Source organism: Amia ocellicauda, chromosome 4 (genome assembly GCF_036373705.1).
Source record: "Amia ocellicauda isolate fAmiCal2 chromosome 4, fAmiCal2.hap1, whole genome shotgun sequence".
In the NCBI taxonomy this organism is placed as follows: domain Eukaryota; kingdom Metazoa; phylum Chordata; class Actinopteri; order Amiiformes; family Amiidae; genus Amia; species Amia ocellicauda.
The window spans coordinates 44,050,963-44,068,793 of record NC_089853.1 but is presented as its reverse complement, the minus strand read 5'-3'; the positions used below and the strand labels follow the sequence as shown (position 1 = coordinate 44,068,793).

The following is a 17,831-nucleotide window of genomic DNA, read 5'->3' as shown; positions in this document are numbered from 1 at the left end:
GAAAAATCGCAATATTTTATATGGTATGTTCTAATGAAAAGGTTAAGAAAAACTATTATTATTATTATTATTATTATTATTATTATTATTATTATTATTATTTCTTGGCAGACGCCCTTAACCAGGGCGACTTACAACATAAGTGCAAAACAAAGTGCAAAAATACAGTTAAGTAGAGGCATCAATCATTACAAATTCAATTTACATTAAAACTGTTTATAATAAAACTGGTAAAATATTATAATCTCACTTTATTATAATCTCTTTGAAATCCGGTTGCTGTTTGTAGGATGTAAGAAGTTTTAAGTGTAGTTCTAAACTCGGATAGATTCTTCTCACTCCAATTTATAGTAGTAAATATGCATAAACTCCCTGTCCACTGAGAAATGTGTGTAAGCTGTGTCTGGGAAATGTAACTGTATTCTATAGATGAATTAATGTGGGCTGCGTTACAGCACTACTCCACGTTAAAATGCAGTAGTTACATTTCTTCAACACAGTTTAGACAAATTTATACAAAAAGAGGGGAGTGCGTAGGTTTATGCAAAAGTAGGATTGAGTGATAAGTATCGATCAGACTTCAGAACTATATTAAGAATATTTTACATCTTACGAATAGGAACCGGATTTCCACAGGTGAGATGATGATATTTTTCCCATTTCAATTCGGTCAGATATATTTCCAAAGATTTTCATTAGATGTGATAATCAAATAATGTATTATTCAAATTTAATTATTTAATAGTTTAATGTCCTTAATGTTATATACATGCCAAGACTTTGAACTATGTAGACTAATTTGGAAAATGTGGGTGGACAGGAAGACCCTTAATTTGGTGCCTTAAAGAGACATTCCACCTGAACCTGTGATTCCACACAGATTATATTTATGTTGCAAACAGCACTGAAAGTGATTCATGTTCAACATTAAACCTTTGTTAAATATACTTTCTTGGTCTTGGTCTTAGTCTTAGTCTTTCTTTTTCTTTCTTTCTTTCTTTCTTTCTTTCTTTCTTTCTTTCTTTCTTTCTTTCTTTCTTTCTTACTTACTGTATTATCAAGAGCACTGTCCACTGCTCTTCTCTTCCCTCAGTGATCTCTTATGTAACGGTCATGAATTGTGTGAATTAATCACTTTAATGCATTTTTTCTATTTTAATTATTTGCTTTGCTTTTTACACTGATTGATTTATTACTTTTTATTCACTCACTTTACTTGAATTATTGGTTTATTGCACTTGATTATTGTATTTATTGTTGCTTTTTGACGTGTGTATTTTTATGGTTTGCACAAGTTTCCTTAGGACCTGATGAGACACACTCTTAAAACAAATGTGTTAAAAACAACACATGATGTGTTTTTTAACACATTACTGAGTGTGATTAAGGACAACACATGTTGTGTTAAAGTTAACACAATCTGTGTGTAGGAATATTAGCACAAATAATGTGTTATTTCATTAACACATTTATGGGTTAGTTTTACTCAACTCGTTGGCTTATTAAAGCTAAACAAAATATTAATTTTACAAAGGAAACTATGTAGTAGTTTAATGTAAACAGATAAACCTTCATATTAATTATAATATTGCAAACATGTAGCAGATGTCTTTGTCTTAATTAATTGAGTACACAACAAATTACAATCATAAACAATTTATGCAAGACAGTACAATATTTTAAAAAATGCAATTGTAATGAATTGTACTTATTTACGCTAAAGATGCTTTTCTGAAAATGAGTTATGTCAAATAATGGATAATACTCATTTTTTTTAAGTTATATACAGCATATTATGCATTAAACATCTGTGGAATAATCAATTTTGTAAACGTGTGAATCTGGATATTTTAATTGTGTAAATAACTTGAATGAATACATAATAAATAAATAAATAAATAAATAAATAAATAACACTAAATGTGTTATACATTCAATGTTGGCAAGTATAACAGCCCCACATGCGCTGCTCAGATGAGGCTCAATGCGCTTCACAGCGTCTCTGCAGTCGCACAGTATTACATTACCGGCATATTGTACTTTAATATAAGCTGTCCTTCTATAAAAATCAAATCTCCAAAGCTCAAGAAAAAAGAAATAAAAATTCGTCCTGTTAAACCCGAACTTGAGAGATTAAGAGTTTAAATTTCGAGTAGAATTTCAGAGGGGTTTTTGTTCCACATGGCCCCAGGGCTCTTCCGTACTAATACAATAATCAATTTCTTTTCTTACAGTTGTAAAATTAAGTCAAACAGAACACAAACTAGGATTAAAATAAATTAATGTTACTCACCTCTGGTAATTTCATGGCCACAGAACAGGTTGTGTAGAAAGTTCAGACACTCCGCGCTGTCCTCCAGCGAAGGGCATGTGGAAGCAATTGGTTGAGACACATTTTGTAGAAAACAACACACAATGTGTCATAGGACAATTTACATATTTTTTGTGTAGAATTTCAACACATTATTAGTGCACCTGCCCAGTGCCGTTTCTATGCATAGGCGACACAAGTTGCCACTTAGGGCAAATGAGAAATAAATTGAATATATTTTCAGTATTGTTCTTTTATTGATTTTCATCAATCACTGTAATTAGTTTTCAAAGAATTTACAGATGTTTAATGCCCAGGGCATCATGGAATAAAACATCATCATTAATGCTCTAGAAACCTGCCATCGATCTGCGGCTACTAACGTTTTGGGTGTAGCAGAAAAGAAGAAATATATGTTTTTTAACGATTGCAACGCGACCAAATTATAATGTCGGAAAAAAGACCAAGAAGTTGCGCAAAAAAAACAAGCACAAACGAATAGTGTATATTTGGTTATGCTTCGTTGTTATTATTCTACAGTAGCTCAGTAACTTACTTGCATACTGGCTAAAGTAACTGTTTTAATGATGATCACGTTAAATGTGTAGCTAAACCAGATGGCTAGTCTGTTTTTTTGTTAGTTTGTCTTTTTGTTTTATGTTCTGGTTACTTTAAATTGGAAGTTCACCTTACCTGCCACCAAATAGGATTTTATTATAACATGGTGGCTGTGTATTTACCTTGAATAGGATCTGCAAGAGGTTTGCATATGCAATACTGCTACCTAGTTCTGCAGCATCAATGATCAAGTTAGCTAATTAGCTAGTAAGTTAAAATCAGCAAATCGTATCTGAGAATTGTAGCTTGGTCTAGATCAGCCGTTCCCCGGAACTAACCCCGCTAAACTAGCTAACACGCACGATATACACAGCCCATCCCCCAACACACAGAACCCCAAACACACACACACGCACACACACATATATACACCCGAACATGCACCACCACACCAGTCCCAGATCGCTACATTATATATTATTATACATAGGCTGCATCAGAGAGAAGTAGTTGTGAGCATTTGATCGTTTTGTGATAAAGGGAGAACAGTGTCCAATACAAGCTGAAATGAACTGATGGGCCGTCTCCAGCCGGTCCTGGAGTTTCCAGGCGTACTCAGGTCCAGCTTCTCTAGTCAGTGCGTCTGGGGGCTGTCCGAACGTCATGGCCGTGGGGGTCCTCAGCTCCCTCCCGAGCATGAGGAGCACAGGGGTGCAGGCAGTAGATTCTTGAACGGCAGGCCAGGAGGACCAGGGGCAGGTGAAGGACCCAGTCTTTTTGATCCGCTTCTACCACCAGGGGCTCAACGAGGCCATTACTCTGGGGGTGCAGCGGTGTGGTCCTGGTCTTCTGGATGCCCAGGTCGGCGACTGTCTCCGGTCTGGAAGGGTGTAAGCTTCAGGACATTTGGTGAAATAGTCAAGAGCGACCAGCACGTACTGGTTTTCCCGGGTGGAGCGTGGAAATGGGCCCAGCACATCCACCGCCACCCGGTCCATTGGCGCTCCGACCATGTGCTGTTGGAGAGGAGCATGTGACTGCTCCTGGGGACCCTTACGGGTGGTGCAGGCGTCACACCGGCGGCAATAGTCGGCCACATCCCGCTGACACTGTCCCCAGTAAAAGTCCTGCCGGCGTGCCTTGGTCACCCCGAAATGGCCGGCCCCTCTGGTTTCATGGTAAGCTGCTAGTACCTCATCTCGGAAGGCCTTTGGAACGATCTGCCGTTCTTCACCAGTGGCCGGCTCCACCTACGCAGCACTCCTTCGTGGAGGGCCAACCCCAACCACTGGGACCACAGGCTCCACAGATTCACTGACTCCGCAACGACCTCTTTCCAGCCTGGCCTACAACCTGGGTCCACCCACTGTCGGACCTTGCGGAGCTCGGGGTCTTGCTCCTGGCGGGCCTGCCAGTCCAACCCTGACAGCGAAAGCAGAGCTCGACGGGCGAGCGTCGCCTCCCCCCTCAACTCCTGCTCCCAGACCTCCTTTCAGGTGCAGCCAGCACATGTATCAGCAGCGCAGGACTTTCTGGACAAGCCATCAGCATTCAGGTGGGCCGCCCTCTTCCGGTGCTGGATGGTGTACTGGAAGGACTGGAGCTGTTCGATCCAACGTGCCACCTGTCCTTCTGGACATTAACCAGCGCAGTGCTGCATGGTCTGTCCTGACGGTGAAGGGCAGTCCACACAGGTAGTGGCGGAAGTGGCGGGTTGCCTCCACAACATCAAGCAGTTCCCGTTGGGTGACACAATAATTTTGCTCGGCTTTGTTGAGTGTCTGGCTGAAGTACACCACCACCTTTTCACTTTCCAGGGTTTCCTGGGCCAACACCCCCCGATGGTGTCATCACTGGCGTCCATGTCAAGAAAGAAAGGTCTCTGCTGGTCAGGGGCAGTGAGGACAGGGGCAGTGCAGAGGGCCTGCTTCAGTGCGTCGAAGGCCTCCTGGCGTGCAGCTGTCCACTCAAAGGGGGTCAGACCATGGAAAGGGGCAGCCACCATAGCAAATCCAGGGACAAATCGCCCGTAGTAGGAGGCGAGGCCGAGGAAAGCCTGCAGCTGGCGGAGGTTGGTGGCCAGCCTCTCACCGCCTCGACTTTGTCCTCCTCCATGGCAATGCCGGCCTGGCTGACCCAATGGCACAAACACATTATTTATTTCACAACGATACCAGACTACAATGTTAAGACCCGTCACCTCTACAAATTTGTGGAAATCTGAAAAAGCCACCATCTGATGCTTGGATAGGACTGCGGCCTGATGCATTTGCAAAGTTTCATGCAGAGCTTTTCCTTCAATTATACTTGGACTGAGCAGGGGAATTATAGTATACGCAAAGCATATTTTGTTACCCATATTACTGCTTAAGACTAATTAGTTTAGTTAGAATTATTTAATTTGTTATACAACTTGACAATCTTCTACAAACAGCACCCTCTGGGTTACGAACAACATTAATGACTAACATCAGACTTTCATCGGTGAAGACAGATACCTGACTCTGAAGCAGGATTCCAACTTTAGATAGAAAAGCTTCAACATCTAACTCCCTCACAGTATTGTAAAAACACTGCTAAATATTGAATCAGCTCTCAGTGTCAACTGCATCACATCCTGGGGTCTAACACGTTCAGCAATCCCATCAAGCATATTTCGTATAATCTTGTGCATAGTAACAAATATCTCTCCATAGTTGTTGCTGTTGAATAATTCTGCAAAGCTAAATCTGTGTACAATTTCGAAATTACAAAATCATTATTATCAGCCACTATGACAATCAAAATTCTCCATCACCACCAACACCATGAGCACAGGGTCTATTGTTACTCCCTCAAGCATCAGCTTCCTCATTGTCAATATTTGAAACACTGCTAACCTCATGACTAAACCTGTTGTCATCTCCCTCAGCTTCACCATTCTGCCCACCCCTGCCTCCATTTTGCTGCACATTGTTTAAAGCATACGAAAGATCTTCAAACGTGTCAACATGATCGTCATTTACATAGTGGTTAGCTACAGCATGAGCACAATGATCTGTTGGAGCAAGACTAGCTATAAGCTGGGGTGAATTTGATAAATTGTTTGTGATGCGGGACAGTGCCCTGTCTAAATGCCAAATATATTATATTCGCACCATTGTTGCAGCAAGATTGTATAACCCGTATATGAATTTAAGCTTTGTGTATTGCTCCGGAGAGGACAGGTGTAGTAGTTCTGTGTAGCTGATTTCTAGAAAAACATTTTCTTCCAAGGCCATAGAGAGAACAGAAGACACAGGAGACGTGTAAGATAAAGTTTGGGGTTCCTCATTGACGTCCTCTAGTTGCCCAGCAACCAAAGGGAGTCATCTTGTATATGATAGCATGTTCTTTAGAAAAACTTTAGATGTGTCTGACTAGCCATCTCCAGAGCGCTTTATTGTAGCTGAATAAACTATTCTGGTATTTTAGTTAAGTCAGGCCCTGAGTATTCCTTGTCCGTATATTGAGGGAGTACATTTCTCCCTATCATTTGGTGCCAAAACTCAGGAGTCAACATACTGTCTGCGCAGATATCAACAAAGCAAGGTAAGAATTATTTTTCTGCCTTTTAGGGATAGTGAGAGTGATTTGACAGTTGATGTTTTTGTGTCGCCTGGCAAGGTCGAAGTGTCCTTTGTCAGAGAGACGTTTGTATTGTCCTTCTCCCTGGTGAAGTTGAAGTGTCCTTCACTTGTGTTTTGTGTGTGTATGAGCAGTCACTTTTGTGTGAGTGTCCTGATAGAGATTCAGGATAAGGTACAACAACTTAAAACTCTCTTTTGTATGTGAGTGTCTGGAATTTGGAGGGAGTCCAGCCAGTGATCATAGATATGGTCTTCTGAGCTGTGCAGAGGAGTGCTTCTGTATATGGCAGCCGGAGTCGGGGGTTGTGATCAGGTAATTTCTGATGTACATGTAAGTTTGTTTGGTAAAGCTAGCTGGACGGCATTATAGAGTATTGAAAATCAATAATTATTTTTGCCTGGGAGAGACCTTGCTGATGCAGTATAACTACCTTGTGTCTTGTTGCTGTGCTCAGTCTTGCCATGGTGTATGACTTTTGACAGTAAACTTCAGCAACCCCACCTTGTTAGCGGAGTTTGGCTGTTCCTCACCCAGTTTTATTCCTCCTACCTCAGCGATCTCTGTTTCAGTTAATGATTGTTTCAACCTACATATTGAATTGATGGTCATTATCACCTGTTTGGTATGATTGTTTAATCAGACACCTGATTATATGCCTACAAAATTCCATGACTGTGTAAGTGTACCTAGAAGAATTGATTCTGTTTTGAAGGCAAAGGGTGGTCACACCAAATATTGATTTGATGTAGATTTTTCTTCTGTTCACTCACTTTGCATTTAGTTAATTGATACATATAATCTATTAGCATGTCTATTTTTGAAAGCATTCTTGCTTTACAGCATTTTTTCACACCCGCCTACTTTTGCACAGTACTGTGTATGTGTGTGTATACACTCACCTAAAGGATTATTAGGAACACCATACTAATACTGTGTTTGACCCCCTTTCGCCTTCAGAACTGCCTTAATTCTACGTGGCATTGATTCAACAAGGTGCTTAAAGCATTCTTTAGAAATGTTGGCCCATATTGATAGGATAGCATCTTGCAGTTGATGGAGATTTGTGGGATGCACATCCAGGGCACGAAGCTCCCGTTCCACCACATCCCAAAGATGCTCTATTGGGTTGAGATCTGGTGACTGTGGGGGCCAGTTTAGTACAGTGAACTCATTGTCATGTTCAAGAAACCAATTTGAAATGATTCGACCTTTGTGACATGATGCATTATCCTGCTGGAAGTAGCCATCAGAGGATGGGTACATGGTGGTCATAAAGGGATGGACATGGTCAGAAACAATGCTCAGGTAGGCCGTGGCATTTAAACGATGCCCAATTGGCACTAAGGGGCCCAAAGTGTGCCAAGAAAACATCCCCCACACCATTACACCACCACCACCAGCCTGCACAGTGGTATCAAGGCATGATGGATCCATGTTCTCATTCTGTTTACGCCAAATTCTGACTCTACCATCTGAATGTCTCAACAGAAATCGAGACTCATCAGACCAGGCAACATTTTTCCAGTCTTCAACTGTCCAATTTTGGTGAGCTTGTGCAAATTGTAGCCTCTTTTTCCTATTTGTAGTGGAGATGAGTGGTACCCGGTGGGGTCTTCTGCTGTTGTAGCCCATCCGCCTCAAGGTTGTACGTGTTGTGGCTTCACAAATGCTTTGCTGCATACCTCGGTTGTAACGAGTGCTTATTTCAGTCAAAGTTGCTCTTCTATCAGCTTGAATCAGTCGGCCCATTCTCCTCTGACCTCTAGCATCAACAAGGCATTTTCGCCCACAGGACTGCCGCATACTGGATGTTTTTCCCTTTTCACGCCATTCTTTGTAAACCCTAGAAATGGTTGTGCGTGAAAATCCCAGTAACTGAGCAGATTGTGAAATACTCAGACCGGCCAGTCTGGCACCAACAACCATGCCACGCTCAAAATTGCTTAAATCACCTTTCTTTCCCATTCAGACATTCAGTTTGGAGTTCAGGAGATTGTCTTGACCAGGACCACACCCCTAAATGCATTGAAGCAACTGCCATGTGATTGGTTGGTTAGATAATTGCATTAATGAGAAATTGAACAGGTATTCCTAATAATCCTTTAGGTGAGTGTATATATATATGTATATACACCGATCAGCCATAACATTATGACCACTGACAGGTGAAGTGAATAACACTGATAATCTTGTTATTATGGCACCTGTCAGTGGGTAGGATATATTAGGCAGCAAGTGAACATTTTGTCCTCAAAGTTGATGTGTTAGAAGCAAGAAAAATGGGCAAGTGTAAGGATCTGAGCGACTTTGACAAGGGCCAAATTGTGATGGCTAGACGACTGGGTCAGAGCATCTCCAAAACTGCAGCTTTTGTTGGGTGTTCCTGGTCTGCAGTGGTCAGTACCTATCAAAAGTGGTCCAAGGAAGGAAAAGAGGTGAACCAGCGACAGGGTCATGGCCGGCCAAGGCTCATTGATGCACATAGGGAGCAAAGGCTGGCCCGTGTGGTCCGATCCAACAGACAAGCTACTGTAGCTCAGATTGCTGAAAAAGTTAATGCTGGTTCTGATAGAAAGGTGTCAGAACACATAGTGCATCGCAGTTTGTTGCATATGGTGCTGCATAGCCGCAGACCAGTCAGGGTGCCCATGCTGACCCCTGTCCATTGCCGAAAGCGCCTACAATGGGCAGGTGAGCATCAGAACTGGATCATGGAGCAATGGAAGAAGGTGGCCTGGTCTGATGAATCATGAGTTCAAGGTGTTGACTTGGCCTCCAAATTACCCAGATAGCTCTTACGAATGCCCTAGAAATGGGGAAAGGCAAAAGGGTTAACATGCTACGCTGACTGACTGTAATAAAGGTCAAAGCTCACCAGAAGGAAGACACAATGGAAGGGAGAGGAAATGCAGCTGCTGACAGGGCAGCAAAGGAGGCAGTGCATGCAGTCCCACCTTCACCAGTATAAGTACATTTAGTAGAAGATGAAAGATCAGCAGACATTAGAGACTGTTATGAGACAGAAGAGAGGGCTGAGAAGCAAAAATGGAAGATAGCAGGAGTTGCATTTGATGAGGATGGACTCTGGAGTGATCCTATGGGTGGAGTTGTTGCTCCCACATGTATTTGACATGAGTTGTTAAGCATGTATCATGGCACAGTCCACACAGAATGAAATGCTATGCTACTTCAATTAACAAATTCTTGGAGTGGCCTGGGGTGATACGCAAAGTTGTCAAGTACTGTCAGTGATGCCTTGTGTGTGCAGCCTGTAATGAAGAAAAAGCCATCAAAATGAAACTTAAACACATGCCTCGACCCACGTGGCCTTGGACCCAACTTCAGATAGATTTCACAGGGCCTCTCCACAAAGGCAATCAATGTATTTTTGTCATCGTTGACCAGTTCACACGATGGGTAGAGGCCTACCCCACCAGGAACTGTACTGTTGAGGATATTGGCAGAAGAAGTGTTCCCACGATGGTGTGTACCCCTTCAAATAGACTCTGATAATGGCACGCATCTTGTGGGAAAGGTCATGAAGGAGGCCCTGGGCTCAGGTTCTTCCAGACATTTTATGGAAAATCGGGGCCTCCCTGAACAAAACCACACACTTGATGCCCTATGATTTGATGACTGGCAGAGCTATCAGACTACCATCGGATACCCCTCCAGGAGGCACAGAATCCTTTCCGAGACCAATTGAGACATTATCTGGTGACATTAGATGCATGTCTTTAAGACCTATCCAATGCTGCGAGGTCAGAACAACAAGAAGTGGACAATAAGATGGATGAGGCACAATCAGATGTTAAAGTTCAACTTCCTGAGGTGTGCAGTCAACTTTTTTAAATTCCTCAACCAGTCTCTCTGCCTATTGGCTGGGTCATGTGGATTCCAATCTTTGAGTAACATTTATTTTTCCTCTGACCTTACAAAATGTGTCCATAACATGGTCTTTTACAAACATCCTTGTCCTTCTGAATCTTAGAGGACAACATGACTATTTATTTATTCTTATTATGTATTGATCTATTTATTTAGTGTTTATTTGTTTTATTATGTTTGCATGGAATATATTTTATTTCTGATGCCTTAGGCACTCTGTATACAGTTAAATGCTTAAATCCTCATTAATTTGTTGTTACAAAATAAATAACTGCAGCATTTTTAAATATAATTCTGAAATGATTGGTCATTTCCTTTCTTAGTCTTATTCTGGGCTATGCAAAACATTAAAAATAAATATATAACATAGACATTTACCTTATGCAACCTTCAAACTATACATATACATAAACACACAAAGAATATACACATTGATATCCAAAGATAATTCAGATACCAGATTTGTGGCATGTTTTTTTTTACTCCCTTATCATACATTTATTTATGTATGTATGTACTGTATTTATTTATTTTCCAAGTGTTTAATAGACTGACAAAGAATTACAGATGCTTTAGATTAATTCAGTTTTATCATGTTTCTCTTGATTCCACCACTCTCTATGTTGCCTGGGTGGGTCATGATCCCACCTTGCCTTTTCCATTTTACCCTTAACATTCGTGAATTTGTTCTGTAAATATTCACACATTGACATATCTCAAGTTGCTATGTTTGTGCTAACGACTAACCCGTCAGTCTTATTTTTCTCTTCCAGAGACTTCACAGCGATTGTCCGTAATTAACACTGGCCTTAGCATACTGTTCTGGTCTCTGTCCATGTCTCTTTTCCCCGACCTCCCACTCCAGGGGTTCTCTATGTGTGGTCTGTGGTCTCTTATACCTACACATACAGTCTTAACACACAAACTGTACAGTCACACTTTTACTTTCTATTCTCTTTACCTCTCCTCTTCCATATAATTTTTTGAAATTACAGTCTGAGAGCCTTGAAAAAATCCAGAAACCAATTTAACTTAAAAAGGGTAGTAGAATAAAACATACTCGCCCATTTTAGTCCCAGGAGTCAAGGCTGAAGCAGATCCTGTGTGTGATGCCAATTAAAGAACCTTTCTTTAATCAATCAGTTCATTTAAATCCCATTTTATTTGTAGAGCGTCCTTCGCAGGGTTGCCACAGAGCAGTTTCAAAATAAAATACATCACATTATATACATTACATGTAGTTGAAATCTAAAATAAAGTAAACCAACATAAAATAAATAAACTATTAGGCATGGAGGATAGATAAACAAACTCCTATGGATGGCATGTAGGAGAAAATAAATCTCTGGGGGCCCACGGTTTAAGGCCTAGGCCTAATGGTTGCCTCCCCTCCAGGCAGGGGCAGACTAGTACCAAATATCAGCCCGGGAAGTCGACCATCCCATATTTATGCCAAAATCAAGCATACGGACATAATAATGAAGTCAGCACATGCAGCGTGCCATCATGGTGAAGTATCAGTAAAAAAAGGAAATTTTACATTGTTATGGGAAAACTTCTAAATTGTAGGCTATAGCTATTACCAGGTTTTCACACATATTATGGACAAATTAGGTATGGCAAAGTATAGGCTTACCATGACTTCAAGATCTAGATGTCACAAATAGGCTATCCTTTTTAAAATAACATAACAGCAGCTTCATTGACAGGCAGCTTTGACTGTAAAGCCAATGAGGAAGTAGCATTACAAAATAAATTGAATACATGGGCTTTATAAGCCACACAAACACAATTTTTATGTAATTACATAGTTTTTACAACAACATAGTAAAACAACAATGCATTACCATATCATGACAGAACGTAATTTTTGTGACGCATGCGCAGGTTCTCTTCTTCTGGCACCAGTCCCCAAATAGCTAATAATATTGTAACGACCTGCAGGGGTGGGTGTGATTACTAAAATAATAAAAATTAAACCAGAAGTTTTCCATAGAGCATTTATTGGCTGACCAGGGTTGTACATCCACTTTCCCTATCCCTGCACGTCTGCACCAGCAAAAACACTCCTAGTAACTTAACTTCTGTTCGAACTCTCTGTGCGGCTCGTCATCATTTGTTTTTATTCCCCCCTCCCACATGACCCCCACCCCCCACTCACCACTCCCTGGCTAAACCAACCCTGGAGTCGGGAGTAGCCACGAAACCCCAGAACTTCCCACAAAATAACATCCCTCCCCAACCCCAACACATAACAATAACCCCCCATAATAACTACCCCGCCCCTCACGCATAGACACACACACACACATACAATATTAATAACGTTATATATAATGTATTATTGTGGTCTGTTATTTATATTTTATACAAGGGCATCTGCTAAGAAATAAATAATAATAATAATTTTGATTCTGTTAAAAATGATCAAAATTGTGAATCCGACAGGATTATCTGTGCATGAGCTACAAAAGACAATGCTTGATTGAAAACACAAAAGATATCTGAATCTTAAGGCAGAGACAGGGTAACATGACTGGTAGATTTCTGTAGCATTCTGAGTCTCGTATGAAACAGCAGACCAAAATGCTTTAACAAGCTAATTATTAAAGTAACTCCCAGAAAGGGGTAAACACAAACTAATGATTTGCTTCATAGACAAAACTAAATTAATTAAACTATATAAAGAATATAAAGAAAATAATAAAAGTACATTTCCCTACTAAATTAGCATCTGCCTTAGTGAACTGTTCATTGTTATCCACAAAACCTACAATAATATGGGGTTTATAAAGTACAAGCACTGTTTTGATTTATTTATTTATTTTGAAGTGGGGCTCGGCTCCAATGGCCCATAATGGCAGGTTACCGCTGCAAATGTGTGTAATAAGTGTATTTGAAATATACCCTGTGGTGCATGTCCGGTGAACCAACCGAGCCTGCACATGGAAATTGGGTTGCAGTGAGCCCCCTTCTCGTCATATTACATTTGGGGTGGCGTAGTTGATCTGTTGTGGGTTCAGTTGTTGCCGTCACCTGTGACATAACCTGAGACTGTAGTTGTTCTTTCATCTAGTATACCATGGTGTTATTGCACTGTATGCCGAACCAGTCAATGAAGTAACATGTTGCCCTATTGGATACATTATTTTAATTCAGGTGTATGTGTGTGCCTGTATCTTTGCAGACCCGTTTTCTCGTGATGGCGTCAGTCCCTGAGGATGTGTTGGTGAATGAAGCACTGATAGAAGATCTGCAGAAGCTGGCTAAGGACACTGCCCTGCTTCAGGGCATCCTGATGAGGACCAAGGAGACTCCCAATTCCTCAGAGGTGAAGCGTTTCATTCCTCACATTTTCAGTGCCTGTGCAGGAAAAGATGAAAAGAGGTTTTGCACACAGTATACGCACATAGCTTGTGTATTTGATAATGTAATTTTGGAATGTGGCTTGTGTGTGTGGGTGTGTCTGATGTTGAGGATCTGTCCTGTTGCAGGTTGTCAGCTATGCTGCGTTCACACTCTTCCCCTCTCCAGTACCCCGGTCTCTGTTCGAGCAGGCCCGCCAGGTCCAGACACACTTCAATCTGCTGGTGGACAGAATCAGCCAAGACGCAGAGTTCCTAGAGCAAGCACTAGCCAGGTATCCCTACATTCAGAACTGCTGAAATCCATATGTCATGTAAAATGTGTACTAGTTTATTTCTTTACTTGATGTATATGATTAATGTATGTGTCAGAAGCCATTATCCAAGTTAAATTCAACCACTTAATCCACTTAAACAATTATATTTCACGCTTATAACTAAATAATTACAATAAAAAACAAAAAAAACGGAGCTGAAATTAGTGGTTTCTTCAAAACGTGTACAGTACACTTGAATAGTTTGCATGTAGAAGGTGTGACAATAAAACATACCAGATGGCATTGTATCAGTTTTCCCAGAAACACTAAGGTTAACACTATAGACCTTGTACGTGAAAGGAAATGATTATTAAATGCTGTGATACCAGACACTTAACCCAGTCAGCACATCCAGTATAAAAAAGAAAAGAAGATACTCTTACCGACCATGAGGCTTATTATTTTTTCTTTAAAAATCCACCCCACTCCTAGCACAATCAATGTAGATGACTTCACAGCGAGACTGTTCAACATCTACAGACAGGTTATACAAGAGGGCTGTTCACAGGTAAGGAGATGCTTATAAATCATACTACCTATTGACACTTCACAGCCTATGTAGAATAAAGCTGAACAAAAGCAATTTTAAACAAATAGTGCCATATTTGTTTAAGTTTACATGAGAAGTGAATGTGTTGTGTTCTTTAGTAATTCTTCCTTTTGTTTGTTGTTAAGCCTATAATTTTGGGTTTGAACCGCTCAGACTACATGTTTGACCTTGGGAAAGATTCCAAAACATCCTTAAAGCAGATTGAGATTAATACTATAGCTGCCGGTGCCGGAGGGCTTACCTCACGGACTCCAGCTCTTCATAGGTGAGTGTTATTCTGAGAATCGCTGTTAAATGTGATCTTTCTGAAGTGTTGTGTAAGATTAGCATACCTGTGGTGAAATCTGTCATATTGTTTAAATCTCTGCCAACCTGACTGTTTCCATTGTTTCTGTTAGACACATCCTGAAGGTTGCAGGCCGAGTCGAGGAACAGAAGAATATCCTAGACAATAACCCAGCAGCAGGGTCTGCCAAGGCCATCGCCAAATCCTGGGAGCTGTATGGCTCTGAACAGTAAGTGTCACAGCGGCACACTAATTTAGTAGTTCTGACTACGCCACTGGGGATTTTCACCCCAGAATTATATTTCACCCTTCAATGTAGACTAACCCAGGTTCAAGATCTTTTTGAATGGCTACCACAGCACCCCCCAACCAACAACCCAGAATGGACATAAATAAACAACAGTCCATGGTTCTCCTGGATGCCATCTGCTACCTTCCATTTCTGTCTCTCGTGTTCCCAGTTGCCGCTTGCACACTTGTCAGTTCATTCAATTGCTGTAACGACTCTGTACACCCTCCCTTACACTGCCCGATCTCTCCCACAATGCGTTCCTCTCTTGTTCCTGCTTGTTGTCCCCCTTGCATCCCGCCTCTCTTTCCTCAGTTCAGAGGGCAATTTATAGTGAAGTGGCGGGACAACCCTCGATTCTGTCTGTGTGCTAAGAATGACAACTGCCATTCCCAAGCTCAACCTGCAAAATAAAATTGATCTGGACAAACCTGTAACACTATTAGAAATAAATGAAGCAATAACATCTATGCAGAGTGTAAAATCCCCAGGTCCTGATTGTTTCCCCACAGAGTTCTACAACAAATTTGCCCCACAACTGTCTCCGTTAATGCTATTTATTTTTTCTGAATCCTTAACCACTCAATTACTCCCTGAAACCCTCTGTAAAGCTTAAATATTTCTGCTCTTAAAAAAGAACAGGGATCCCCTTGACCGTGGGTCATTTAGGCCCATTTCCCTTCTCAATGTTGACATAAAGGTGCTTGCAAAGGCCCTTGCTTGTCTTCTAGAGAAAGCCTTGCCCTCCATTATTTTGCTGGATCAGACGGGGTTCATCAAGGGTAGGCAATCTTTCTTTAACCTCCGCTGCCTATTTAATGTGATCTACATGCAGTCTCTCGAGGTTCTTGTCTCTTTAGATGCTGAAAAGGCATTTGATTCTTCTCTGCGACATGCCCTGCTTATCATGGATAACTTTCGCAAGATCTCTAGGTATAAAATAAATCAGAACAGAAGTGTAATGTTTCCTATTAACTCAGCCGCTCGCAGATGAGAGCATGAATGAGAGTGTAGAGAACTTGCAGCCATGAACAGATGAGAGAGCCTGCAGATGAGAAGTTTAGGTTTTAGTTAGCTTAGGGTTTCTTTTGTTTTCGTTCCTTTGACAATTTGATTAGAGCAGGGACTTTGTTTTAAGCATGTATTTAGGATTCTTTTAGCTAGTATATCAGCCTTATTTTTAGAAAGGCATTTTTTTTATAGCCTCCTTGTGTTGTCAATTTTTCCTATACTGTATTATAAATATGATTGATTTAAATGGTTCCATGGTGGTTTTCTGGGAAACTGGTTGGGGTATAAGCTGTGTGGGGATAGTAACAGGGTGACGTGAGGTCCTCCCTCCTCACCATAAAGAATAAAGGGGAGTGGCGTAGTCAAAGGAAAATAGTAAAGATGGAGGGGCACTTATAGCGATTTTTGAGGTTTTTCCTGTCACTGTGGCCCCCACCCACCAGAGTACTGAGGTAGAAACATCAGGTAGTACGCTGTCATGCTGAGGAAGGATGTTACCTGGGCTGCAGAGCTAGGCTCTGGGATGGATGTTTTGGACTGGAGATGAGATATAACTTCAGCTGTCAAACACGCATGGCACTGCAAAGACACACTTGTCACCATTGGGTGTGAGCTTGTGCTTGGCCAGAGCAGTAAACACCATGTGGAAGTGCTCGTCGTGGATAGAGGCCGTGGGCCCATGCACAACAATGTCGTCCTAGTAAATGGCCGCCACGGGGATGCCAGCGAGCACTGAGGTCATGACTTTCTGGAAGCAGCTGGGGGCCGAACTAAGCCCGAACGGCATTCTCTTGTAGCAAAACACACCTGTGTGTGTCACAAACGCATTGGGGTGGAGAGGCACCTGGAGATAGCCCTGCCGCAGGTGCAGTTTGGAAAACATGGTGGAGCCGTATAACAGAGATGTGAGCTCCTCTGATGTAGGAAGTGGGTATTTGTGGGCTCTGGAGGCATGGGAACGGGACCCGCAGTTTCCACACTGTTGCTGAGGTAATGGATGCTGCTGTCACACGAGCGGCCCTTCCCCTGTAGAGCTCGAGTCAGGGGCAGGGTCGAGAGAGTGATCGTGTGAGGCAGAGCAGAAGGCATGAGTGCACTACCTCGGTATAAGATATCGGTGGGGAAGTGAGGCTGGCTCGCTGTGTTAACCTAGCAGCACACTTCGCTGCAGACTCCCCTTGAAAGGCAAGATTAATGGTTTGCCAATGTGAGATCGTCTTTCTCATGCAAGAGTCTCTCCTGCACTTTAACATTGTTCGTGTGTTCTATCAATTGGTCCCGGACCACCTCATCATGCAGCGCCCCAGACTTGCATGAACTGGCCCCTCAAGTTAGTGACATAAGTTTGCACAGACTCACCCGGGAGTTGGTGATGCTGTCTGAAGATGAATCGGCGGAAGAGTGCGCTTTGTGGAGTAGCAAAGTGTCCATTCAGGAGTGTCAAACACGTGTTGTAGGCGTTTGCTGTTCCCAAAGTCCCTAGCACACGTTGACGTTCCGTTCCCAATCAGCCATCTTTGTCATCAATGTTGTTTTAAGAATTACTTTATGCCATACAGTGTTAATTTTTGCAGCTATTTTAGATTTAGTTTTAGTCTTACTCTTTTGACTAAAATGCTTATCAGTTTTAGTCACATTTTAGTCATT

At 41.7% G+C, this 17,831-nt stretch overlaps 1 protein-coding gene across 3 annotated transcripts in view; it reads left to right on the top strand.

Moving 5' to 3' along the window:
* LOC136748576 (glutathione synthetase) overlaps window positions 1-17,831 on the top strand; it is a 34,776-nt gene that overhangs the window by 8,165 nt on the left and 8,780 nt on the right. Inside the window, exons 1-6 of one of the 3 annotated variants that reach the window (XM_066702444.1) lie at window positions 6,247-6,439; window positions 13,554-13,697; window positions 13,861-14,006; window positions 14,481-14,556; window positions 14,724-14,863; window positions 14,997-15,113. In XM_066702444.1, the coding sequence (XP_066558541.1) occupies window positions 13,569-13,697; window positions 13,861-14,006; window positions 14,481-14,556; window positions 14,724-14,863; window positions 14,997-15,113 (608 nt within the window). In that variant the 5' untranslated portion in view covers window positions 6,247-6,439; window positions 13,554-13,568. Of the gene's footprint in view, window positions 1-6,246; window positions 6,440-13,553; window positions 13,698-13,860; window positions 14,007-14,480; window positions 14,557-14,723; window positions 14,864-14,996; window positions 15,114-17,831 lie in introns of those variants that run through there. The other 2 variants (XM_066702442.1, XM_066702443.1) reach the window with 2 other exon arrangements.